The sequence below is a fragment of the Daldinia decipiens genome, assembly GCF_022478715.1.
Source record: "Daldinia decipiens strain CBS 113046 unplaced genomic scaffold F4813scaffold_28, whole genome shotgun sequence".
Taxonomy (NCBI): domain Eukaryota; kingdom Fungi; phylum Ascomycota; class Sordariomycetes; order Xylariales; family Hypoxylaceae; genus Daldinia; species Daldinia decipiens.
Genome location: NW_026054571.1, coordinates 345,555 through 371,434, shown reverse-complemented (window position 1 = coordinate 371,434; position 25,880 = coordinate 345,555). Strand labels below are relative to the sequence as shown.

At 48.0% G+C, this 25,880-nt stretch overlaps 8 protein-coding genes across 8 annotated transcripts; 6 read left to right on the top strand and 2 right to left on the bottom strand.

Annotated features, from left to right (window-relative positions):
• Positions 1 to 2,319: 2,319 nt before the first annotated feature.
• On the bottom strand, positions 2,320 to 4,827 carry F4813DRAFT_158306 (TPR-like protein). The gene is made up of 3 exons (XM_049239047.1): positions 4,725 to 4,827; positions 4,470 to 4,656; positions 2,320 to 4,407 (listed from the first exon to the last, which is right to left on the bottom strand). The coding sequence occupies exons 2-3, from the start codon at positions 4,564 to 4,566 to the stop codon at positions 2,831 to 2,833; spliced, it is 1,674 nt and encodes a 557-aa protein (XP_049097639.1). The 5' UTR covers positions 4,567 to 4,656; positions 4,725 to 4,827; the 3' UTR covers positions 2,320 to 2,830.
• Positions 4,828 to 5,451: 624 nt separating this feature from the next.
• F4813DRAFT_158296 (uncharacterized protein) lies at positions 5,452 to 7,567 on the top strand. The gene has a single exon (XM_049239046.1). It carries the CDS (start codon positions 5,663 to 5,665, stop codon positions 6,962 to 6,964), a length of 1,302 nt encoding a protein of 433 aa, XP_049097638.1. The 5' UTR covers positions 5,452 to 5,662; the 3' UTR covers positions 6,965 to 7,567.
• A 195-nt stretch (positions 7,568 to 7,762) lies between these two features.
• On the top strand, positions 7,763 to 8,719 carry F4813DRAFT_381950 (carbohydrate esterase family 3 protein; the record flags this gene model as incomplete). The annotated part of the gene is made up of 2 exons (XM_049245734.1): positions 7,763 to 7,817; positions 7,884 to 8,719. 2 exons carry the CDS (start codon positions 7,763 to 7,765, stop codon positions 8,717 to 8,719), a joined length of 891 nt encoding a protein of 296 aa, XP_049097637.1.
• Positions 8,720 to 10,972: 2,253 nt separating this feature from the next.
• On the top strand, positions 10,973 to 11,623 carry F4813DRAFT_391521 (uncharacterized protein; the record flags this gene model as incomplete). Its single annotated transcript, XM_049247175.1, has 1 exon — positions 10,973 to 11,623. One exon carries the CDS (start codon positions 10,973 to 10,975, stop codon positions 11,621 to 11,623), a length of 651 nt encoding a protein of 216 aa, XP_049097636.1.
• A 242-nt stretch (positions 11,624 to 11,865) lies between these two features.
• On the bottom strand, positions 11,866 to 15,165 carry F4813DRAFT_366846 (Pkinase-domain-containing protein). Its single transcript, XM_049244090.1, has 5 exons — positions 14,604 to 15,165; positions 14,410 to 14,540; positions 14,265 to 14,332; positions 14,033 to 14,200; positions 11,866 to 13,973 (listed from the first exon to the last, which is right to left on the bottom strand). The coding sequence occupies exons 2-5, from the start codon at positions 14,459 to 14,461 to the stop codon at positions 12,351 to 12,353; spliced, it is 1,911 nt and encodes a 636-aa protein (XP_049097635.1). The 5' UTR covers positions 14,462 to 14,540; positions 14,604 to 15,165; the 3' UTR covers positions 11,866 to 12,350.
• Positions 15,166 to 16,526: 1,361 nt separating this feature from the next.
• On the top strand, positions 16,527 to 20,711 carry F4813DRAFT_366844 (uncharacterized protein). Its single transcript, XM_049244089.1, has one exon. It carries the CDS (start codon positions 17,068 to 17,070, stop codon positions 20,173 to 20,175), a length of 3,108 nt encoding a protein of 1,035 aa, XP_049097634.1. The 5' UTR covers positions 16,527 to 17,067; the 3' UTR covers positions 20,176 to 20,711.
• Positions 20,315 to 20,989, top strand: F4813DRAFT_158257 (uncharacterized protein). Its single transcript, XM_049239045.1, has one exon. It carries the CDS (start codon positions 20,455 to 20,457, stop codon positions 20,833 to 20,835), a length of 381 nt encoding a protein of 126 aa, XP_049097633.1. The 5' UTR covers positions 20,315 to 20,454; the 3' UTR covers positions 20,836 to 20,989.
• Positions 20,990 to 23,668: 2,679 nt separating this feature from the next.
• Positions 23,669 to 25,431, top strand: F4813DRAFT_391518 (general substrate transporter; the record flags this gene model as incomplete). Its single annotated transcript, XM_049247174.1, has 3 exons — positions 23,669 to 23,921; positions 24,030 to 24,981; positions 25,050 to 25,431. 3 exons carry the CDS (start codon positions 23,669 to 23,671, stop codon positions 25,429 to 25,431), a joined length of 1,587 nt encoding a protein of 528 aa, XP_049097632.1.
• Positions 25,432 to 25,880: the final 449 nt, after the last annotated feature.

Below are 25,880 nucleotides of genomic sequence, written 5' to 3'. Positions count from 1 at the left end.
CGATAGGGATCTTGTTCATAACTCTGTATTATCAGATCAGTAGAAGTTCCAGTAGGTCGTAGATACTACTTTACTAGTTCAGCCCCCGTAAATATGTATTCAACCATGGTGCTACATACATATCATGAACAACAGCTGTGATCGTGTTCCGGGGGCATCCGAATTCGGCAGGTTGGTTCACGTAAAAATGACCCTTCGTTTACCCGAAATCCTATCTGCTTCCTCTATGCAGTCGTATTACTATGCATACCTATTTAATCTAACTATTTTACTCGATCTATCATCACAGCTTAAATCTACTCAAATACTTCCATACACTGCATACCTACCTATGTACCTATCTATCTAACCTTGAAGCAAGCTGTGAGACAACGGCGTGGTGAGAGCATGGACGCCTCACTTTTAATAAATCGAGGCATTTTCAAACCGGTACGGTAAGTCCCGTACCTAAGCGAACCCCTTGAATAAAGAGTAAAGAGTAAAAGCCCCAACAGCTGCCACCGTGACACACACAGCAATTGAGTCCAGTTCCATCCCTCTGTGCGGAACCTATGGAAATGACTGCACAACGGGCCGGCCCTTTTACTACGCAGTAACTACATACATACATACACTAGAAGGGGGTCTTTACTATGGTAACGTGCACAGAAAAGATTCGGTCAGGGCGTTACGAGCGAACGAAAGTCTCATACATAAGATGAAGACCGGCCCCGCCGCGGATCACTCCCGCAACTCCATTTCTTGGGACGGTTAGGTAGGATAAGCATCCCCACCAATCCCCCATCATCCCCATATGAAGAATACTTCTGTGGGGATACTTAAACCGAGACGAAGGATGAAGTCGTAATAAACAACGTGATGAACACATAGCTTCCATCAGATCCCGCATGTTCAACATCATATGGACTGAAGAACTGCTTACCACTTAACCACCAGTGTACAGGACACTAATGTATAGGATAAATAGAGTGCTGATCGATATCACGCCAGGCCCCCCCTTTTCTCTATCCGCAACCTCAAATTGCTAACCTAGTGTATGTACGAAATCAACTTTGAAAATTCATTCAGTCATTACATAGGTGGATGGCGCTGGGATAACCCATGTGAAGGATAATATGGCGCAAACTTTCACTGCCATAACATATGTATAAAAAATAAAATAAAAAGCTTACTTTCGTAAATACGAGAACATAGCCAGGCCAAAGTACATACCTATAACTATACATACATACATATCCATGACAAGCAAACCCAAGCAGGATTTGCGAAGCAGAAAAGATTGGGTCGATTATTTACCAGTACCGCTGATAGTCGACCATTCTGTATCTTCGACGCAATCACGCAAGGAATGAACCCCTTTATCTGAGATCGTTGTCTCTCTCCCTTGCTTGCGTAGCTGCCGATACGACGGTGGCCCACCAACGTCCCAAGAACACGTTGCGGGCGACGAAAAATGCCTACCCTCTCTACATACCTTGTCGGCCTTAACGACCACAGCACTTCCATCCCCGACCCTCTCGCTCTTAAGAAGATGCCGTTTTGGGTATCTTGAACTGTCTTGAGTCGAGTCCTATGTACATACATAGTGTACGCTTTACATACGCTTCGCATACCGTCCGGGCTCAGAGGCGAGGCGATCGACAGATCAGCAAGGCCGGGCTTGCTCGCCCCCACGCGGCGCAAAAACGGCTTGGGGACCTGGAGGCTTACATACCTACCTAGGTATCTAAGGTACCTAGCGTTACATGTTAATGAACAGAGGAATAGCAACCCCGGCCCTTCCACATGGCAGCCTGTATGTATGTACATAGTATGTAGGTATGTGTGCAATGTAGCACATACAGCCACAATACTAATCAAGGTCCCCAATATACCGTCAACTAAGACCCAGGCCTCCTAATTTTAGGGGGTATAACAGGCAACGGAAAGCATAACGATGATCTAATGAAATAGCCTGGATTGCGACCGCAAGCCGACAAAGCCGACATCGTCGCCGTAAGATGGCACGGTCGAAGCAACCGTGACAACATCAGCCATCATCATTATTTTCTTCATCATCTCACCAATTTTATCAATACGTATATATTACAGCCTACCTAAGTTTCGTGCTATCGGCCGAGCAATTATTTCATTTACGTTGACCGCTCTTCCGTCTCCCTGTCCGCGTCCCCGTCCGCGGAAAGAATAATAATGATAATCATTATCACGTATGTATCGATCAAGGCGCAAGGGCACCGTCGTATGTATGTAGTAATTAACGTGACGCGCAATAGGGCACACCACACGCTCAATTCCTAAGAAATACACTCACTAGAGATAACAGCAATTCGGGGTTTGGAAAGTGACATCAAAGTAATAAGCCATCCGATCACAGTTACATATATACCTACCTAGGTAGGTATGTATAACCGGCAAGAAATCGACGTGCCGACTATGTATAATTAAATTACGAACGTCAAAATAATCTATCCGTCAGCTCGGGCAGATACGCCACGATCGATGAGTTACCTCCTAGAGCGAGCAAGCCTGCAAGCCTGCAAGCCTCGCATGCAAGGTACATACCTACCTATCCAGACACGGTGCCCACGATCTAGGCCATATACATAGGCGGTCAGCAACGCATCTAATTTTTCAAAAAGGGAAGACGTCGGCCAGACAAAGAAGCAGAACAACATAAGACAGCATAAGCATAACATAGCATTCATTAGCCATTCTCATCTGACACATCTTCGTAGCCTACAAAGACTACGTAGGTAGGCAGGTAGGTAGGTATTATTCATCATTCCTCGTAAGTTATTTAGACCGGCCTCACTGCGCCGCTACATGCAATTCAAGGTAATAGGCCAGCCGTCTCGTCCAGCGCCTTGTTTAATAATTCCGTCGCGATGGGGTCTTGGGGGTGGATGGCGAGCGCCTGGTGCAGCACTTCGACAGCCAGGTCGAATTTCCCCCCTTGTTCCATGTATATCAAGCCCTTGGCCGCAAATATGGACGCGTCTTTGCCGCCCTGCCTCAAGACCTCGTCGAACTGATCCAGTGCCTCGTCGTAGCGCTTGGCGCGACGGTAGGCGTGCGCCAGGTTAATGCGTGCTGAGATCCAAGCATTAGGTTCCGAGTCGATATCTTCTGCGACTTCGAGAGCCTTCAGGAAGAGCGTGGCAGCGTCCTGAGGTCGGTCCTGGTGATAATAAACGACACCCATCTCATTAAGTAGCAACGGGTCTGTCTTGCAGAGGCCGTAGGCCGTCTTGAGGAATTCGTCGGCCAGAGTCATGTTATTGAGCGCGTGGTTCTGCATCCCCAGGAATACCTGGGGCAGATGCGTGCCCATAAACAGCCGTGCCGCCGTGGAGTACGCCGATATAGCCTGGTCGTGCTCGCCCTCGGCCGCGAACGTGTGCGCGAACCCGATCCAGGCCGGCCCGAAGTGCGGATCCATCATGCTAGCTTTACTAAAGTAGCGCCTGGCTTCGGCGATCTTGTCGATGGCGAAGTAGTAAATGCCAACGGCGAGCCATGTGCAGGGTTCTTCCGGATGCGTGTCGGCGAGGTCGTGCGAGATTAGGAAGAGTACGTTTTTCATCCTGAGTTCGTACAAGCAGGCTAAGTGTAAGGGATATATGCTGAAGTTATATTTGTCTTCTTGAAGCACCGACTCGGTAATTGCGAGCGCATCTTTGTATTTGCATTGAGTGTACAGTAAATCTGCTCGGGCAAGTAGCAGGTCAGGGTTTGAGGCGAGGTTATAGTGTGTAGATAGAGTCTCGCAAGCAGTTGTGAAAGATGCTGGGTTCCTGTACTTGGAGAGTCGGGTGGTGTAGAGCATCTTCGTAAATTCGGCAGCCTCCTGCGAGGAAGATGAGTCTCCAGAGACGTTAATGGCATCGAAATCCAAAGACTCCAAAAACTGCCATTCCTCATCGGGAGACATAAGTGAGTTCTTCATTAACTGTTGAAACGCCTCGAAGCATTGGACGTCGATGCGAACAGCATCTTTGTAACACTCCTTCGCCCGATCGAACGCGTTCTGCTTGGCATAGCATATGCCTCGTAGAAAGCACATGGCGGCTTCGAAGCGCTTGTTAGCTGCTTCTTCCTCCGATAGCCCATCTCTGCGCTCATGCACTTTGGTGGCGCCTCTTCCGTGGTGAGAGGCAGTACGTGTGCTCGTGTGTTGAATTTTGCGCTTAGTTGCAGGATTAGAAATTAAGTGTGTGGGATTTCGTTCACCAAGCACCACAAGGGCTTCGTCAAACCGGGCCTGTTTGATGAAGCAGTGAGCAGCCAGGTATCGACAAGAGGGATTCCGGGAAATGAGGTCCTGTTTGGATAGGAAGGTCTGGGCTCTGGTATAGTTCCCAGTAGCGAAATGAACTTGCGCCAGCCAAAACGCGTCATTGTCGTCATCTATAGGACAAGTTCAGCATAGACTTGGGACATAAACAACAAATATCAAATATCAAACCCACTGGTTAATGCCAAAAGTTTGTCCCCGATGAAAATAGCAGACTCATACTGTGCTTTATTTAAGGCGTCTTGCCTCCATTCTCGAAGGAAGCTTTCCATAGTTTTATAGCTCTCTGGGCAGGCTCATAGATATTGAACAGAGTGAAGTTGTAGACACTGGCTTTTTTGATGTATTGTACGGTATCTTTTCTATTCACGTGCATTTGACGTTTGGCGGTTAGATTCGACCTTCTCGCGCGTGGTGGGGCTTGCATTACAAAGGTACCTAATGTATGTATGTACTTGTACCTGAGAAAAGCTGAGCCAGCACTAATACATGTAACTCCACCAGTCCAATAGTGCTGGGTTAGGCTGGGTTAGGCTGGGTTAGGGGTATGTAGGGTAGGGTAACCGCTCCTTCAGCTGCAGGCTGCAACAACAAATACTTTTGAGCCGCATCCTTTTTAACAGGTAATTAATCTTACCTAACTTATACTTTTGTCAACTAAATATTTACATAGGCTTCCTTACTACTTTGAATATAAAATCCAGTTAACTATATTTTATCCTAAAAGCGTAAAGCTATAATACAGATAAGATTGACCCTTACTAAAGGTCATGAAAATGACTTCTTTGATATTGTTATCAACTCTTTAAGTGCCAAATCGAATGACCTACTCCTTTCGATCGGCTTAAGAATACACTTAGAACTATCTTAGTCTAACGCGGTAGACATCTAAAGAAATAACTTACTATAGGAGTCCGAGCCACGCCATAGCAGAACTCTAAATATAATGGCAGCAGCCAACAGCCAACAGCACAGGCGGTGACTTCAACCATTAGTCTATATGATTAGGTTAAGTCAATTATGACAAGCTTAGTATAAAGAAAAACTATGCTCGTGTAATGTTCTCAGATGCCTACTAGCTTAGGCGTTCCCCCTTAGAACAAAGCTATCATACAATAATACAAACTTGCAGTCTGGTCACCATGATGGTTATTATTGTTGGGATCAAGACTAATATATATATATATATATATGTCTATATAAATGCTTTCGTGCCCAATATATTTTATCCGTTGCAATACACCAGAATAGACCCAAGAAAGGAGCCAATCGTACTCACCAGCACCAACTTCTCTGCCCGAATACTTAGAATCCTCTTTACTTAATACTGGTGACTTAACCGACTAGACAGCCACTTCTCCCGCCAATATGCACCCCCTAACTTTCAGCGTCGAACTAGAAGCCGTATACTTCTTCAGCCTTCGCCCTGCCGGCATCCACAACGACCCACGCCTAGCTCCCGTAGTCGACATGTCGCCCCAAGGGAACCCAAGTTTTACGGTGCATAATTACGACCGCTGGGATGATATGAAAGCCGAGATGATACGCCGCGTATCGTGTGCGATCAAAACCTGTCTTTCTGAACTCCCCCAATCTTGCCGTGGCGAGGTTGTCTCCCTAGAAGGTGATCCCGTATTAAGCCTGTACCAAGAGTGGAAGGTCGAATCCGGCAAGGCCGCCGTAAAGCGAGACCCTGGACCCCGGCTAGAATACGAGGGTCTTTGGGAGATCGACCTGGAGGTCCAGTCACCGGTGATGTATGCCACCGAATTTGGCTTCAAAGAAGTCGAGGCTGTCACCAACATGCTACGTGCTACTTTTCGGGCTGCAGTCCCGCCATATTGTGCAATGCGCGTACTCGTCGGCACAGGATCCAACTTGGTCCCCCTGCCAGTTTTTATAAAAACGGCTGCCGTTTGCTGGGCTGGTGACCGGATCCTCCAGCAAATGCATCCTATTTCGCGCCACTACAACATATGGCGCAAAGGTCCGCGCGAGACGGCTCGACTCGATCAAGGAGAAGAGGCGGAACAGGCAGAAGCTAAACCCGTTGAAAACCAAGATATACCCATACAAGAGTATATCAATAAAGCGCGACCGAAAAGACTCTTAACCGAGTTCAAGCGCACGTTGCCGCGTGACAGACTTGACCTTATCCTCTCCCAAGAACGAAATATACACTTCAACATATACGAACTTCGCCGTCCCGGTCGGCTATTAGAGCCTATTACCCGCCCTGATATCCTACAAGGGGCCATACAACTCTTCAGCTGTCGCAGTCACAGCGCGGTCGCGAATCTAATAAATATCAACTCGCTTGGCGCATACAACTTCAGCCACTACAGCGACGAAAAGACAGAAGAGAAAGATACCAAGGCAACAGTTGAATTCTGCATGGCAGCCGGTTCGCTAGATGGCCACTGGGTATCAACGCATGCCCGAATCTGTACCGGCATCGCACAATTCGCCGCCAGCGCCCCGGAGGAGAATGTGTGGCGGATGATTTATGAGTGCCACAGCGCAGGGATCGACAAGACCGGGTACGACATTATCGACCTCTTATTAGATCTCGACTTGGCGAAGGAGGCCGAAACCGTGCAGTACAGGTTCGAGATGGGCAGCTCTTTTGGGGAGACGCTCCAATCGTTCTTGGCGAGTGAAAGGCTATAACATATGTAGTAACTTACGAAGACGGTGTCGCGGACGGAAACGATGAAACAGACCAGGCCATGCGTTCGGGGCGGGCGCATTGAACATCCATTATATGTTCAGTTTTGGCATTTTTGATGTTCGGCAGACTTTAGTGTCGAACACCAATTGTTTGGATAAATATGGATCGATAAATGTCGTACATAATAGTTAAAGGAGGAGGAATCTTCTTCCTACGAAGATCTTTCTCTTTTAACGTTAGCAGCAGTAACAACGGGGTCGCACAAGAGATTTACGCCTCGTATATCTCCGCGAATTACGAAGTAATATAACCCGTGCTGGGCAACTAAGCCATGGAGAGAAAAGGAGATATTTTACAACGTTGTTCGTATGTAACTAGCATGTAGGATTTGGGGCTGGGGTCGCATTCCGCACGTGCAAGCCAAGTATAGCAGCCTCATTATTGGGCGAGATTGGAGGCTCCCTGGCTCCCTGGCGACGATTCTCTACACTCGTGGTGAGTGCCAAGGGTTGGCGTGGTGCGTGACGTAAGTACAGTCAGTGCCGTCCTTGCCGACTGTTCGTTGGGTTTTATTTCTCGAGAAAAAGGGGAAGATTGGCATTATGGAAACGGTAGAATTATCTGAAACTGGAAAACGGATCTAGGCAACAATAATAGAAGATATTGTCAGATTACTATATTCTTTTTCTCGTGTAGAATCAGAATCATGATATCAATAAACCATGAGAAAACCACTCGCTGGACTGTAGAGCGAGTTTTCTACTGTTTTAACTATTCGTGGTCGCCGTCTGGTTACGATGCCGAATATTTATAGGTTAGTGGGCGCTTCCGTAGTCGCATTGTCATTGATAAGTACGTTTCCAGCGATACGAAGAGTCGCATACCTACAATTAGACTAATGCGTATGGTTTTTCATAGTCTTCTTCATACAGACGGTCGATGTCGACGTTATGTACCAATGGCATCTCCTCGCCCATGGTAAGGGAAATCCATTGCCTGACGGTATTATAGCGGGCGGAACGCCTTTGCGCATCATGTTCCTAGGCGCATCAGTCACGCGCGGCGAAGAATCGGTGGGCAATAGAGGATATCGGAAGCATCTTCGCGATGAACTCACGGCACGGGGTAATCCGGTCAACTGCGTTGGCTTCAACCGGTTTGGCAACTTTCTCGACAACGATGTTGAGGGCTATAGTGCGAATCGGATCAGGCAGGTCCGCAAACACGCGGAGCAGTCTGTGCCATACTTGCAGCCGAATCTCGTGCTTATACAGGTTGGCACCAGCGATTGTTTCCAGAACGACGATCCCGCCAACATCATGTCGCGAATGCGCGATCTAGTCGAGTATCTGCTAGAAGCCTCGCCGCGGGCTACGGTTATCATGTCGACCATCGTAACGACCCCGAGAATGGAGTTTGAGCCGTGTATGAAGAGCGCCAATGCCCAGATCCGTCAGGCAGCTACCGATCTGATTCGGGAGGGGAAGCCGGTGGCGCTGGCGGAAATGCATTACGACCAGGAACTTCCCCGCCGGCCTAGGCCCGAAGACATCGGCCACGACAAAATCCACCCTACTAGCTCAGGGTACTTCATGATGGCGGATATATTCATGGAGAAGATCCGCGAGGTCGAAAAGAAGGGTTTCTTAAAGTACCCCGTGGACAACGGCATCCCTGCGGACGGCGAGGCTAGCAGGGAGGTGGAGGATAAGTTGAAGGAAAAGGCGGAAAAGGAACATCCTCTGAAGAGATAGACTTAAGGACGACCGGTCCTAAGGGATAACGGTCTTATTGCCAGTCGTTTGCGATTTAATCCGATCAAGTATGGAGTAAGAGTGTTTTTGAAATTTATCCGGGTCTGGGAACAAAGATGTATATCATCATCTATTGCGGCTGTTTGTACCATAAGAGTACATAGGAAAAAAGATACCCTGAATGCTGTCGTTTCACATAGAACTTGGGTAATAGGGTGCCTTGGTTTGCGCAGTAGACAGAAATCTATGTTTCTGGTTTGCTACGCATTCATATTAAGATATGAATTGGATAATATAATCTTGGGTTTAGTGACTTGCTTCGAGGGATCCGGAAAGTTTGTCATTCTAAGTTTGTCATTCTTGATGTTTGTAAACAGAATAGGAAGAGCCTTTGATATGTAATTTGATACGTTATTATTATATCTGTCTAGTTAAGTGTTAACATGGAAGGTGTAGTAGGAGATTGAACCAAATAGTTGACTAACCTAGATGGAGGTAGAGTAGAGTTTATCCCTTTGAATATAATCCAGATTGGGACTATACACCTAGGTTAGGTACAGGTAATGGGAAAGTTATAGCGGATAGAAGCATAAAGACTTCAATTGTCAAATAATAAAAGCGTCAAACGTATTAACGGAAGAATTACCCTGTCGAGTCCGTTTCTGCAGAAAGCTAAGACGGCCGGTCCATTCCGACTATTTAATGGTTCCATCTCTGCACGATCCGAGTTTACCTAGGTAAGGTTCACGACTAGCAAAGCTGCCGTCCGTATGTACATATGTACCTACATATGTAAAGGTAGATACGTCACCTGCCAGGTACGACGTGACAGAAAGATCGACAGGGTTTTCTAGCGTACCTTAATGTATACACTATGTATATGTAAGGCGGGCAGGGGGGTAACTAACACCGTTACATACATGTACAAAACCGCTCGGAGTGTTTGTGCAAAGGAAATCTATATTTGAAGTAACGATGCACGCTACAGAAAATTAAGCTTATATTAACATGCGCGCATATCATGTCCACTATATGTACATAATGTATTAACCTAACCTAGGTACCTTGTATTTGGTGTTGCGCCATAGATCAATGGATAGCCCTGCAATTATCTGCAAGATCTAGACCACGTATTTGTAGATAGGAAAAGAGCTGGTAACCTAGTAACCTATAGTATTGTTTGCATTATGTAGATCTTTTTATATTATGTACATTATATATTATGTACATTATTAATAAAATTCAAAACGTGGTAACCTAGTATAATGCCATTCTTTGCAGCTTACCGATCCGAATATGGGCTTTGATATGTTGCTCCTTTGTACTAAACTACCTGCTTTGGCTCTAAACGCTTGGGACTAACCTAGGTTAGGGTCATATGCAAGAAATATTGCGGGCTTCTTCTATTGGGACTATAGATATATTAATTAAGTACCTGGGTAGTTTGGTAGTTGGTAATTGGTAATTGGTAGTTGGTAGCTATTAGATTTATAAGTCAAGCATGTTACTATGCAAGGAGAAAGAAAAATAAAATAAAATAAAACCCTCACCAGGCATTCCTTGTCTAATTCTACCTCGAGAAAAGATCCAAGTCGGCATTTCAGAAACAGCTACGATCCTTCCCATAACTATGTCACCTTCCTGTTTCCACCTCAAGGAGAAAAAAGAATTCCGTTTGTAGTAAATATCGTAGTTGTAAAGACCGCGCATCCCCGAAGGGTACTTAATTAGGGTCTTTTGTTAGAGTACCTGCCGTACTTTCCTAATGAGGCTATTCAGGCTCTAGATAGCAAATAACTCCAAGTGAATTTGTGCTGGCACCTGTCAGGAGATGTACTCTCGGGCCGCCTAGGGCACCGTAATTGCCCTTCTAGAACCACTTCTTGCCATGTGAACAAAGGGTTGTGTGCAGGTACGAACGTTGTACCGACGTTGTTAGGACGTTGATTGGGTACAAGGGCGTGGTTGTTTCCTGTTGCCAGGTTGTATGGTGATAATCTACTTTGATTCGAGCGAATGTTGGTGACTCTAGTGTCGGAAAGAGGGCAATAGCTCTTTGGTTTTGTAACAGAGGCATCTACGACGGAATCCCCTCGCCCGCCATAGATTTCTATATAAACATCTGCTTCTCCCCAGTGTAGAGTTGTTTATTCAGTCAGAGGTCTATCAAGACTACTTATCTAACCCAGACACTCTTTAGTCTTCACCATAGTCTTTCTCTATTATTACTACCAATCACTATCATTGCCCAAGATGCTCTTCAGCAAGACCCTCTCCCTCGTCGCCTCGGCTGTCGCCGTCTGTGCCTCAGCCATTCCCGCCCCTGTCCGGGCCCGCGGCAGCATCTCCGTAACACCCCACGATCGCTACTCGTCCTCCGCCGGCGTGCTAGGATGCAAGATCGACACCAACCGCGTGGCGTACTGGCCCTCCAACGTTGACTGCGACAACCTGTGCGTCAAGGTCTCTGCTAACGGCCGCACCGTTCACCTCCTCAAGGTCGACACTTCGGGCGGTGCCCATGACATCTCCTATGACGCCTGGAACTACCTTGTCACCGGCAAATCTGCTCGCGACGCGCCCACCGTTGGTGGTGGAATCGACGCCACTTGGGAGAACGCCCCCCTATCCGACTGCGCCCATCTCATCAACGAGCCCAAGGGCCGCCTTGCTCTTTCTGCTGCCAACGGCATGAACTTCTACGGCACCTGCGACAACACCAAGACTGCCCTGTACAACATCGCCAACCCGGTGTGCACCAGAGGCTACGACGAGGTGTGCACCCTTGCAGCTGGCGCCAACCAAGCCACCTGCCCACACACTCTAGGCTCTCTCGATGCTTTGACCTCCCAACCCGTCTGGAACATCGACTACGGCACTGGCAAGCTGTCACTCGCAGTTTAAGGGTCGACTATCTAAAGTCTAGACTCTTTAAGAATTTGTTGCGATGGATTAAGGGGTTCACTACATGTAGCCTGTTCTGATACAGGCAAAAATATAAACCAAAAAAAGGGAGGCAATTGTGCTCAGGCAGTTTGCGAGAAAAATCTCTATATGAGATATTAGTTTAGAGTGAATACCAGAACATCGCACTTACTAAATCAGATTTCGTGACTTGATTATACGTAGTGTCCATCAGAGGCTAGGTTAAATGACTCGTAAATATGTCTACTACACTCGTATCTTATACCTCAATGTCAAGCCCGATTGAGTTCTTAAACTATAGTTTGTATTTGATACCAAGCTATCTGACCGTTGAACTGCCTATCCGAACCTTGTACCTATTTACCTTTTACAATGATGTACATGAAACATGGACGCACCAAACACCCCTTGCAATGCGAATAGCAGTCGTTGGAATAAAGGATCCAAATGCAGAAAGATTATAGCCCTCCCTGATCCCCCAGTAGCAGAAAACGCATTAAAGTCCAAGCTGCCATGTCCATGTTCCCCATTCATCCGTGTTCAGCGCGAGCTGTTCGTTATTTTGCGCCGTCGTTTGCTGTTACGTCCAATTACGTCCCTAGGGTCTTGTAGACCCATCCTAATCTTACACCATATCAACTTCCCAAATACGCTTACTCTAAGCAACATTTGTTTCCTTGGTTGATAATGCCTCCCAGCATCCGTACTAGACACCTGGCCAACGCAGGCGCAAGCCATCCACCCATCGACCGTACAGGACGTCCGAGAGCTGCTTACAGTGCTCCATACCCGGCTGAGCATCGCGGCCGGGGTACTTTGCCTGCAGTGCTACCTTCTCTGGGTCTTTCTCCCTCTTCTCAGGACTACCAACACCATTCACTGTCACACTCCCCTGTCGTCTTTTGTGGCTCTTCAGATGAGGGTTGCTAGCCGCTAGGACAAGCTTTGTTGGACTTTGGTTTTGGCTGGTTGGTGTTTGACTCTTAATAACTACCGTACCCGTACCCTGTGGTGTTGTGGGATCGAATCCCTTCATAGAACCCCCCGAATTCTGCTGCAAGAATGCACTTGACAACTTGGTGTCTTGCGAAATAGCAGAGTTCAAATTGCGCAAAAGATGGTAGGCACCTTCAGGATCAACCGAGTCTAATAGTGCAAGAGCGTCGGATAGCTTACCCAGTGCCTCCCGCTTTTCCATACTCGATGTCTGGGCATGCAGCTCTGCGAGTGTAGGCTCGACAGCCTTAGAGAATAAGCGCCGTCCGAGCACAGCCTCCTTGCTGGTTGCTTCAACAGCACCAGGGCGCTTATTCTCGTCCGAAAGTATGTGGATCGAGTCTGAAGAAGTGACCTGGCCAGATGTGGAACTGTCGGAAGGCACTCTTCTGAAAAGACGTTGTGACGACCCCGAGTTACCGAACGACATGTCTGGCTGGAGAGGACGTCTAATTGCAGGGGCTAGTGGACCACGTACAGACCCAGAATTAGAAATCTGTGCCAGAGAGGATTGTCTCCGCATCGTAGCCTTACGCATCGTCACTGGGGCTGGAGCTGGTGACGAAGGTTGCAACGGGGCATCCTTGAGGTCCATCCTACGCAATGCTTCTTCAGTAGAGAAGATTGAGGATGGTTTCCGAGACTTGACAGTTGGTTGTTTGGGAACGACGGACCTGACCGTATCGAAGACCCATTCATCTTGCTCGTCCTTCGGAGAGAGGTCTCGTAACGTTTCTTGATAGAATGCCCTGCTTCTCTTCTTGGTTTTTGTGGCATCATACTTGCGTCGTCGTTCGATCAACTCTTGTAACGCTTCCACTTTTCCTGAAGATCTAACGAATCGGTGCTTTAGCAAGTCCCTCGCTGAAGGCCGGCGATCCGGGTCCTTCATGAGGCACTGTGATACGAAGTCTCTGAAGTCTTTTGAGAAATTACCCTCTAGTCTAGGGGGTGGGTTCTTTGGAATATGAAACAAAGCCTTCATGGGGTGGAGATTGGCGTGGGGCGGCTCTCCGTTTGCCATTTCGATAGCCGTGATTCCCAAAGACCAGATGTCAGCTTTAAAGTCATAGCCGGCCTGCTGAATGACTTCGGGCGCCATCCAAAAGGGCGTGCCAACAAAGGTATTGCGTTGCGATTTAATGTTTGTAAGCTGAGCTGCGACACCGAAGTCGGCCAACTTAACCTTGCCCGACTCTGAGAGGAGGATATTGGCAGCCTTGATATCTCTGTGGATCTTTCCCTCGGCATGGAGGTACTCTAGACCGCGAAGTAGTTCGCGACATATTATAGCAATATGCGTCTCACTAAAAACTGATGGTTCAGGTTTGAGCTAGGAAGAATAATATGTCAGATGTAGAAACCGTGCGCAGCGTAGCGAGATATAATTACCAGGTCAAGACAGGATCCACCTCCAAGGTATTCCATGACAATCCAGAGCTTGCTTCCCCGCAAGAAGCTAGCCTTGTACTGCGTTACGTAGGAGCTAGCACAGGTACTCAAGACTGAGATCTCAGCCTGGATATCTTGGATATCATCATCAGTAGACTCAAGGTCAATCTGTACAGTTTGAATTAGCAGCTTCGACCAATGCGCCAGGGTTTGCGATCCATGGGCCACTTACGTGCTTGATAGCAACAACTTCGCCTGTTGCTTTTTCAATGCCCTTGTATACTATTCCAAAGCTACCACCTACATGAGATACAAGGTCAGCGCGCACTGTCCATATGCCAGATTACGGCGTGGTTAGAACCGAGGCGAACACGTACGGCCAAGTTCCTCAAGGACTTGATAATGACTTGCAATAGCTTCGGACCCCATGTTGCCAGCAGAGCACCTGCTCTAGGGCTATGGTGTTTGCAACTCGTCTTATAGCTTGTAGGATTGCGAAATGTTGAAGCTTTAGGTAGTTTAGCGAAAGCTTAGCGAAAGTAAAGACGAAAGTAAAGATCGAGACTCGCACTTTAAAGCGGTAAGAGTAGCCAGAGATCAAGGGACGCAAGATCTTTAACACCAAACGGCGCAATGCGGAAGACGGGTTGCTATGTATTATACAAACAGCAAAAAGAGCGACGCGGGGATTCAAGTCTGGTTGCTAGGAAGACCTAGGAAGACTTGGGAAGAGCTGCGACGGCTGGTAATTAAACCAGTGCCAGGGAGGATCTTTGGTAAGAAGCGATAATAATCTGTGATAATTGTTGGAGAAGCCCGTTGTCAGGGCACAAGGGTTAACAAAGCTCTAAAATGGTAATAAGCTCTAAAAAAGGAGCTATGACCAACAACAGATTGCTGTTTTGGGGGTAGCGTAGAGCTTATTAGGAGCTTTCCAGGTGTTATCCGTGGTATCCTGGCCGTTATCCGTTATCCGTAGTCATGTACTTATGGATGTGCCGAATCTAGGAAATTTAATAAGATGATCACTCCGTCAGATAGCCTTTACCGTTTGAACAGCAGGGGGGGAAACTCAACAGATCTTTCTCCTGTGACTTCGTGATGTTTCTCATGGTGGCTATCCGACAAATATAAAAAAAAAGAAAAAAAGGGTAAAAAAGCGGAAAAGGATGCATATAGAAAGCACACAATAGACGCAGCTATCCTCTGGTGACTTACATTACATGCCAGGGCTTACATAGTACATTAGTGCCATCGACAGATATACATGCATGTACTTGGTACATCTAATGCGAACCAGGTCTGTGAGCTTTGCTAGGGTATGTTATTCCCGTCTGATTTGTGAATTGGGCAGGTATGGGGTAAACAAGGTGCATCCAGTCATTGGTGTATCGGTACTTTAAGCCTTATGTGCGTGAGGTGTATCATATGTACATACATAGGTACATACCTACATTGCTCCATGATTGTGCATGTTGTGGTTTCACATCATACCAATTGACATTACTATGTACAATACCTAATGTATGTGCATATATATTTATTTAACAATGGCAATTAATTTATGAAGCTGGATTGAAAGTTAAATTTGTATTCTTATTATTACAAAGAAAAATTTAATAATTTTTTTCTTTCCTTTTAGAATTTCTTTTAATATCTATAGGAAATAATGTTATTAATGCTCCGTTTGTAAATCCTGATTTAGGCATGTTGATAAGGTCCTTAGTATACAATTGCATTATCCAAGACCTTGGATACTGTACATAGTGACGTATGTACTCATACTTAATGTAAGTGCGGGAAGGAAACACCCTGCGCCGCTATATTTATGGGTCTCAAAGCTTAGTGGTTACCCAGCAACGATTACGAGACCCCTCTGTTTTTATTCGGTGGTTGCGCTAAGGTAACTAACTGTAACCTGTTCCAATACCGCCCCGAGCTTCTAATATTGAACTTTAGTTATGTTCTAACACCCAGAACATCCCAATCACAATCCAAAGATCTGAATTGATGTGCTGGCATTCTCCAGAGTTTCCCGTTACTGCTTTTTACTACGTTTGCAACCTTCAACACCCCTACCGTTGACTTGTGCTTAGGGCTTAGTACGGTTTAATAACCATAATAATAATACAGCGTATTATTGCTAGTATTATTGCTATTATTGTACCGTCTTGTTGATCCCTTTGAGTCCCCACGAGCAACCACACCGCCCTTAGATGCTATTGACTCTACCGACTTTCTCAACTGCGTATTCTGCGTGTTTACTCCATCACCCTGCAGCAACCGCCGAATACGCCGCCAGGAATTCAGAATAAACTCAAATTCGCCGAGTCTGTCTGATTTACCTATGCCAACGCTACACCTTCAACCTGGCGAATAGACGACTACCAAGACTTCGAATATCGGCACAATGGGATCAGCACCGCCGCTACCCACGCGGTTTCCGTGCTGGTGTAGAGCCGTATATTCTTGGGGAGGAGAAGTATGCATTTGATTTTTTTGGGATATCACGGTGACTTTGTTTACTTTGCTAACCTTCCTTTCAGTCCCAACACGACCTGGGATTCATTGAGGGAGACTTAATAGAGTGTCTAAACGCGGGGGATGGGTCATGGTGGACAGGCAGATTGCGGCGCAACAAGACTGTTGGCGTCTTCCCGTCCAACTTCGTCGAGGTATTACCTCAAGATTTCCGACCGATAACCAGGTCGGTGAGCCCATTGACAACAAGTAACACGCCGAGTCCTACGAATGCGCCGCAGAAATCTAAGTCGCGAATCTTTCGAAAGCCTTTTGAGGCCTACGCGAAAGCACCTCACTACACAACCGCGAAACAACCCGAGATAATAAAGCAGCCCGAGGTAATAAGGAAGCTTTCTAACACACCGCCCCGAAAGAATTCAGCCAGTTCATTTAGGAATAGTACGCGCCAGGCTATTCGGAATATCGACCGCGATCCGTCGCCATCTGAGCTTCGGCGGCACGAATCGAGAGCCCCGTCGCCTGCGCCTCCCCCTCCTCAAGCTAGCTCATATATGCCTAGAGCCGCATCTCCTGCCCCCCCTATACATTCATATGGCTCCAGGGGTCCATCCCCTGTTCCGCCGCAGTCATACAACTATCAACGAGAACCCTCCCCCATCCCACCCTCGCCGGTGCAACACTATGGATCGAGAGGACCGTCGCCGGCCCCGTCATTTAGTTTTAAGCCGTACCGGCCTGGAGCAGAGCGCGACTCACCTCCGCCCCCTGCTCCACCGCCCCATCGTCACGTTATCGCCAGGGGAAATTCGACCGCGTCAAATGCGTCTTATGACAACCGACGTCCCCATGAAGGATATCATACACCGCGGGTCCCTTCCCCGAGTCCTCACTCCCCAGCCGTTGACGGGTTTACCCCTTCGCCATTACGTGAAGCTATGGACGGCGTAATTGAGCAACTAGACGCGTTAGGAATGGCACACGAGGCAGAGTCACCTGAGCCACCGTTGGACCCATGGTCTCCCGAGTCCTTCGACTTAGTCCATCATCGAACAAAGAAGAAAGGGCATCAACCAAGACCGCTAACATCCATTGGTCTGCCGTTTCAAGATTCGGGATACGGATCCTTTGACGGCGGCTCGCCCCAGGATAATACACATCACAGTAGCAGTTTTCCAGAGCAACCACTTCCGCAGATAAGTAATTATGTGGAAAGAATGGAGACACGTCTTCGCAAGATGCATCATAAAAGCTCAAGCGCAGGAGTCCTGGATCATCGTGATCATGAAGAGGATACAGCCCCCCCACCGCCGCCGCCGCCTAAGAACCCCCTATATAGCCGACCTAAGTCTTCGATAGGTGATCACTTCTTTGGAGACCGTAAATCCATCCGCAAGCAGAAGTCGTTCTATGACATCGGACAGCAGCTGGATAGAACAGGGACGACGAAGACCAATTCGACAGACGCTTCTTCCGGCAACCGAAGTATAATGACAAATAGCACGAACCGAAGTCTGATGAGTGGCGTGTCCGCAGGCGGAATTAGCGCTACGAGTGCTGGTAGTCTGGCTAGGAAGCAAAAACGAGCACGGAGCGCACTGGGATTCCGAGACGGTGATGACGAGGAAGATTGGGATGCGAATCGCCCAACCACGCCGTTTACCGGAGTGTCGTATCACCCAAGTCACTCCACGTCAGCTTTGCGTCCCCGGTCACAGGTTGCCTTCAACGAAGACGGGATTGCGCCTATTGGGGGTCTCGTGCAGCCTGGAAGTGCTAAACCTAAGAAGCAAAATTTCATTAAAAGGATTCTAGAGGCAACAAAGACTGGTGTTGCCAGTGGTCGTAGTAGTATTGCGATGAGCCCGGGGTCTGGGCAAGTTTCGCCGTCTAAGCGCTCGATAGCTCTCGGGATATCAGCAATTACAGGAGCTAGTAGCACAAACCTATTGCGAGACCCAGCCACAGATATGGGGCTCAGGAACGATGGGGACTGGGTCCAAGTACGGAGGGATGTTAACCGATCGAATACGTTGAGCAAAAACGAGCGTAACGAGCGAAAAGATCGTTGCTTAATGTTAGATTACCCGGCGATAGATCCCGTCGATGAGCTTTATGAGAGCGTCGAAGGGGATGAAGGAGCTGACGGAATGCCGGTTCACGAACCCATCAATTATCAGGTCATAAATCTGAGCCAGGTCGATAAGAACTCTCGCTTCATCAATAGTTTACCGCCGATGACGACAGCCGTGTCCCTCGCCACGACTTACGTATGCAGACCATACAAAAGTGACGTCCAACGTCTCCGGGCAATTTTCACTTGGGTCGCGGAGAATGTGAATTGGGAGGAAGATTACGAAGGGGATGTGGATACGCGGCGAGTGATCCAGACAAAGCGAGCATGTCCCCAAGAATATGCTGTTCTCGTCCACGAGATGTGTACTGCGATTGGCATACACTCTGAAGTCATCCGTGGCTACCTCAAGGCTCCCGGCGAGGTCCCCGAAACGACTATAATGCCTCGATCAAACCATTGGTGGAATGCCGTTATTATTGATAACGAATGGCGCATGATGGATTGTTGTCTTGCAAGTCCTACCAATTCCCGTCGGGGCTTGTACTCGAGCGCTAGCAATTCGACCGCGGAGTTTTGGTGGTTCCTCGCTCGTCCCGTCGAGCTTTGTTGGACTCACATTCCCGAGCACCATAGCCAACAACATATCTGCCCACCTGTATCTCATGAAACGTTACTCAACCTACCCGGCGTCTGCCCTCCGTTCTTCAAGCAGATGATCTCCATGGTGGATTACAATACGTCGTTAACTCGTATCGAAGACCTCGAGATGGTACACATCAAGTTCAACGTGCCCCCTGATATCGAAGTGGCGGCCGAAGTCGAAACTAAAGGGTTCACACGAGACGCAGACGGCGACTTATTCGAAAGCGGCGAAATAGTGAAGAAACGCGCACTTGCGCAAGCCGACTGGTACGGCGGCATAAAACGATACACGGTAAAGGCGCTTCTACCAGGCGACGAGGGCAGCGGCATCTTGAAGGTGTACGCTGGCAAGCGCGGTCTTATGCATAGTATTAAAGACATCCCGCACCCTCTCGCCTTTGCCTTGCCGATCATTCACACAGGCGAAAATCCGCCTTACGAGTTTGTTACTCGCCACCCGACACCGCATGCGCAACGTCACGATATCTACGTTGCTCAGCCGCAGTGTCAGCGGTTGGCACTCAACAATACCTTCGTCTTCGCCATCCGGCAACACCCATCCAGTCCGGCAGGCGGAACGGGCAGCAACCCAGGAGGTACGAGCCCGGTGCCCTTCGCGCGGCCGGCCAGCGCCATGAGCATGACCAGCAGTAGTGCGGCGGGGTCGAATCCGAGCTCGGCTACGGGCAGCATCGCAGGTAAGAAGCCGGCTAAGCTAGCAATCCAGACACCTGGCGGCAAGATCCTGCGGCTCATGCGCAAAGAGGAGCGCGTCGGCAGGTCCGGGATCGGCGTGGGAGGCCGCAGCGCCGACGAGGAGGCCAGCGACGGCGGCACGTGGGAAACCATCATTAAGTGTTCTGAGCGCGGCGTCTGGCGCGGCCTGGTGCTCGCGGACCGGACAGCGCGATGGTGCGTGTTTGCAGAGTGGGTTTGCGTCTGATGAGGGGAAGACCAAAAACGAAACGAAACGAATAAGGAAAAGAAGAAATGAAACTAAAACTGTCCAACCAAACCCCAAATTCCGGGGTTCTACTACTACTGCTGCTAAGGCGCACGTGCTACTGTGGTACTAAGGATGGGGATACGAGGGCGAGGACCCTACGGATGACCGGACTGGACTGGACTCAAGCTAGGCTACGCGCTGGTTGGTTTTATTAATGGCGGCCGGTGGCTTGTGTACTTGTGGCCGGGCAGTGGCGGTGGTGCAGTATATACCTACATGCTCATCTGTCTGCATTTGCGTGGCGTTTTCGGGTTTAAGGCGAGGAGCACTGCATTTTTTTATATGTTTTTCAAAAGGGAAACCATCGGATCACCTTTTTTTTCTGACATGTCTTGTCTTTTTTCGGTTGTCTTTTTTCTTGCGTTTAGCACGGCTGGCATGGATATGATTTTGATCATGTTTTTTTTTTTTTCACTTTGTACTCTACCTTCTCACGCGAAGGCAAGACTTCTTTTTTTTTTTTTTTTTTTTTTTTTTTCGCTTGGCAGCATAAGGCACGATTTGACGGGCAGGTTTGCCGCAAGACAAGACAAGACGAGACGAGAAGAGACGTTGGTTGATATCAATCACATATCAAATACCATGCATGTATGTTGACGTTCAATGTATAGTTGTAATGCGGATTGCTGTGCGTTATGCGCGGCGGACGCTATGTATTCAAGAGAAAATAGGATTTGCTGCTGCTATGGATTTGCGTCTTAGTGAATAGTGAATTGTTTGATTACCCAAAGCTTAACTAACCTAACTTATTGTAAAAGTACCAGTGATTGATCCGTATATTAAAATGTCCTACAGTTACCTAACTCTAAATCAACGCATGTGAAGCAAGAGAGAATTAAGCTATAAAACTGAAGATGAATGCTGGCATGAAGTGCGTATTTTTAATAATTACCTAATATTGAAGTTTACATAGACAGCTTCACGATTTGCCTTGGTGTGGTTGTTAGTATGAAGGATGGATTCGGTACCGCCGAGAAGAGTCTAACCTAGAATGATTTCTAACTTGCGGCATATGACCTGACGACCAGGGAAAAAAAAAAATAGCAGTGACAGATGACAAGGGTAGACGCAGTCTATCTCGCGTGACGTAATTAAGATATGCGGTAGATGTTAGAAGTAGTGTACCTAAGTAATAATAAGAGGTCGTCGAGAAAAGACATACATGCATAGGTTACTGCATTCGAAAAGATTGCTACTTGGAGATGGTTAAGAGACGATGAATTGAATAATTGATCCTTACACCCTTACAATGGCCATCGATAACTTCGCATACGTGCAGGACCAATCAGTCCATCGCGGTAGAAATTTATCAGAATAGGTAATAAATAGACCGAGTCGGACCGTCTCCGCTACCAAAGTCCCTTTTAAATCGTTTGATAATACCAGGTTCAGGGAAATACATACATACCTCCTTGGGTATGAATGGGGAATCATAAACCCACTTGGATTTAGTTGCCAAGTATCAAGGTATTGTACCTAACTCAAACTACGTAGTTACCTAGGTAAATAAAAACACTCAATTGACCATTATCGAATTAATAGGTTAGTAATCAATCAATTAAGTCTGCCAGTCACGCCCTTAACAAATATTTTTTCTCTAATACATATTACATATCCTTTTGCCCCTGACCTCGCAGAAATCTGACATAGGTACCTAGGTATTAACTAAGCATAAAAAAAAGATTGGTTGGTTGGTTGGTCAAGGTACCCGACACGGACCAGGGCCTTCTAGAACCAAGCAGGCCTTAGGAGATGAGCGCGGTACACGTAAAATCAACCCGTGCTAGCGCAACTAGGGGCCCCGACCAATGGCCGCGCGCCAAAACTATGGGCGCGGAGCCGCATTATCAAGGGGCCCCGTCGAGCCAACGACAAAACGGCCGACGCTATCGCCGCGGCTCCACAATGAAGCCGAGTGTACCGAGTCAGGACCAGATGCTGGCTCTCTCTCTCTCTTTTTCTTTTCTCCTGCCATCTTTACTGTATGTCGGCCGTTTAGGAGTGCAGAGAGTAGTTTTCTTGGTTAACTATATTAATGTCCTTCCGTACTTTCACACCGGTCGGTCCGGTGTGAAGGAAAAGAAGGGGCCTTTCTGGGGTAAGGGGCAATACCTAATGTGTAGTGCATCTCTCGGCCAATAGGCGGTGGGAGTTCTCGTGTGACCTCCTTGGAAGTTTGACGATGGGGATCGTAAGTAAGTGTGTGTGCTACATAGCAGCCAAGTATGGGGAAGAGGCAAAAAAGAACCTTTTTTTTCTTTGGTCTTCTTTCCTGCCACACGGTTCCTTCACCTCGGGGCTTCACCCGTAGTACGGGGACTAGAACCGGGTTGGTGCTGCGCTCCGCCTTGCTTCTTCGCTTGCTTTCGACCCTGATACGAGCCTATTAGACCGAGTTCGCGCTGGATCTGCCATGGCGGGCGTGACATCTTTTGACATTAACCATGACAGGATTGCATCCCCGAGTTCCCCATGGGATAATGGTGTATGGATTAGGCCGAGAATACATACGGCATGTTCGGATTAGGAAGCGAGTCATCCTATGTAGATGTTTTACGGTATGAACTATTTTCCTGTTTGTTTTGTCAATCGTCGAGGACCAGCGTTCTCGAAACCTACGGAAATAGATAAAAGGTAAATTTGGTTTAACCACAACGCAAGAACGATTATGACAACTGGATCAATAATTGGTGAATGAAACATTCAACATTCAACATTCAGCAAACAAAAGATTCTCGAAGCAGAGAGTAACATACATATTGTGGGGGTCAGAATACCGCCGTCGGATGCATGACGCGTGTAACAAGCTCGGGATGAATGCAACCTACATACCTCCCATACCTCCCATACCTCCCAAACTTTGGCACCTCGCCGCGTTCGAGAAACGTAATCCACTTAAACTACAGACGGAGAACTAAAGACGGAGCTAGGTCCAGCTAGGTTTACAAGGCCGTGACCCCGAGGGGATTATCCTCTGGGGCCTGGAGTGCTCTGGTCATTTTGCGGGTTGTCCTCGTGCTTTAGACGTGGAGACGCTTGCTTTCTGCTCATCTCGTCCGGGGAGTGGAGGTGGAGGTGGGGTCTTCAGGAGAAAGCTTGGACGAGAAAGATCTAGGCTGGGTTAATCAACCGTGCCGTGGTCCTGGGTAAGATCATACACACACATACATATACACACACACACAACGCGCATTTAAGAAGATCTGACTCCCCTTGATGTATCACATCTCCTTCTCTCTCTCTCTCCCACACGCTTCCTTACCTTCTCTACTATCCACCACCCCTCCGCGACCCTATCTGGGTACTTGGCATATAGCAGCTGCCCAGCGCTTAGTAGACCTTGGTATTGCTAAACCTGCCTTGCGGCAAAGCAATCGACCTCTCACAACTAACTACCAATCCGACGTCGACGACTTGAGTCTCGTTCGCGATGGCGGGAGGTGCCGTGGTCCAGGGGTCCACCGACCCTAACCGGGTCGAGGCCCCGGTTACACTCAAGGCCTACCTCATGTGCGCCTTTGCCGCCTTCGGTGGTATCTTCTTCGGATACGACAGCGGTTATATCAACGGTGTCATGGCAATGCCTTATTTCATCAACCAAATCGAGGGCCCCGGTGCCAGTGAACTCACCGGCGATCACAAGTCTCTCATCACTTCGATCCTGTCTGCGGGTACTTTCTTCGGTAGGTGACCAAGGCCGTTCCTTGTTCTATAATATATATATATATATATATGTATATATATGTATATATATTATGTATAAGAATTTAATCCACTGACTACTATATCAGGTGCTCTTATTGCTGGTGATCTAGCTGATTGGTATGGTCGACGTACCACCATCATCGGCGGCTGTATAATTTTCCTTGTCGGTGTTGCTCTTCAGACTGCCTCGGCTGGCTTGTCTCTTATTGTCGCTGGTCGTGTTGTTGCTGGTTTCGGTGTCGGTGCCGTTTCCGCAATTCTGATCCTGTACATGTCTGAGATCGCCCCTCGCAAAATCCGTGGTGCCCTCGTCTCGGGTTATCAGTTCTGCGTGACCATCGGTCTGCTATTAGCATCGGCCGTCGACTACGCCACTCAAAACCGAAACGACAGCGGATCTTACCGCATTCCCATCGCTCTCCAGATGCTTTGGGCTCTCATCCTCGGCATCGGCCTCTTCGTCCTCCCGGAATCTCCTCGATACTTTGTGAAGAAGGGCCAGCTTGACAGGGCTGCCACGGTACTTGGGCGCCTACGTGGTCACTCCGTCGAGTCTGAGTACATCCAGGACGAACTTGCCGAGATCATCGCGAACCACGAGTACGAGATGTCGGTTGCCCCCGAGGGAGGATACTGGAGTACCTGGACGACCTGCTTCCGCGGCTCCATATTCAAGGGCAGCAGCAACCTTAGGAGAACGATATTAGGAACTTCGCTGCAGATGATGCAACAATGGACCGGTGTTAACTTTGTCTTCTATTACGGAACTCAGTTTTTCAAACAACTCGGTACCATTCAGAACCCATTCTTAATCTCCCTCATCACCACGCTCGTCAACGTCTGCTCGACCCCTATCTCGTTCTGGAGTATGGAAAAGATCGGTCGCCGACCTCTACTCATCTGGGGTGCCCTTGGAATGGTTGTCTGCCAGTTCATCGTTGCCATTCTGGGTACAGTGACCCAAGCCGACGCCGCTGTTAAGACTATGATTGCTTTCATCTGCATCTACATCTTCTTCTTCGCCAGCACTTGGGGCCCGTAAGTTCATCCCCCCACCCTCTTGACTTTTATTCCGTTTGATCAAGTAGACGCTAACATCTGTCTAGTGGAGCTTGGGTTGTCATCGGCGAGATCTACCCGCTACCCATGCGTGCTCGCGGTGTCACTCTCTCCACCGCCAGCAACTGGCTGTGGAACTGCATCATCGCTGTCATCACCCCTTACATGGTAGACACGGACAAGGGCAACCTTGGTCCCAAGGTGTTCTATGTCTGGGGCGGTCTCTGCACTATCTGCTTCGTCTACGCCTACTTCTTAGTTCCCGAGACCAAGGGCTTGACTCTGGAGCAGGTGGACCGCATGTTGGAGGAGACCACGCCCAGGACATCGGCCAAGTGGGTGCCTCACTCTACCTACGCTGCCGAAATGGGCTTCACCGATAAGGCCGCTGTATCCAACGTCGAGCATGCCTCCAAGGAGGACGTATGAGCGTCAAGTAATGAGACAATGGCGTAAAGCAGCACGAGGGGGTGCTCTGGGTATGGGTATTTGACATGATCACTTTGACATCCGCATTAGCGTATCGTATATTTAGTATTAGCAAAACATGATAATTCCAAACAAATCATTGAGCGATTTAATCCTTACCAGTCTTGAGCGTGGCAACACGAATACGTAATGATCTATCCTGTGCCTTTATTAAACATTGTCCTTTGCGTCCTTCCAACTTTCCTTATATATTCTCAATGACTATGAAGCCGTAGGGGTCATCTCTTAAATGTGTTAGTATAGTTTACCTTCTAACATACCTTGTTACTTGAATCTAAGTTGTTATAGGGTTCTCAACTTCGTACTCAAGGGTTCAGCTCTAGTACCAAACTTAGAGATAACAATATGATAGTCCTACGTCTGTATTGAAGCTCTACCCCTATGAGATA

Bases quoted from the DNA above. Each gene is read 5' to 3' on its own strand.
- F4813DRAFT_366844 (XM_049244089.1), top strand. From the start codon at position 17,068: ATGCCTAGAGCCGCATCTCCTGCCCCCCCTATACATTCATATGGCTCC.
- F4813DRAFT_158296 (XM_049239046.1), top strand. From the start codon at position 5,663: ATGCACCCCCTAACTTTCAGCGTCGAACTAGAAGCCGTATACTTCTTC.
- F4813DRAFT_366846 (XM_049244090.1), bottom strand. From the start codon at position 14,461: ATGGGGTCCGAAGCTATTGCAAGTCATTATCAAGTCCTTGAGGAACTT. The intron at 14,201-14,264 runs GTAAGTGGCCCA...CAAACTGTACAG, and splicing joins AAGTTGTTGCTATCAAGCAC to ATTGACCTTGAGTCTACTGA. The intron at 13,974-14,032 runs GTAATTATATCT...TATTCTTCCTAG, and splicing joins GTGGATCCTGTCTTGACCTG to CTCAAACCTGAACCATCAGT.
- F4813DRAFT_158257 (XM_049239045.1), top strand. From the start codon at position 20,455: ATGCTCATCTGTCTGCATTTGCGTGGCGTTTTCGGGTTTAAGGCGAGG.
- F4813DRAFT_158306 (XM_049239047.1), bottom strand. From the start codon at position 4,566: ATGGAAAGCTTCCTTCGAGAATGGAGGCAAGACGCCTTAAATAAAGCA. The intron at 4,408-4,469 runs GTGGGTTTGATA...CTTGTCCTATAG, and splicing joins CAAACTTTTGGCATTAACCA to ATGACGACAATGACGCGTTT.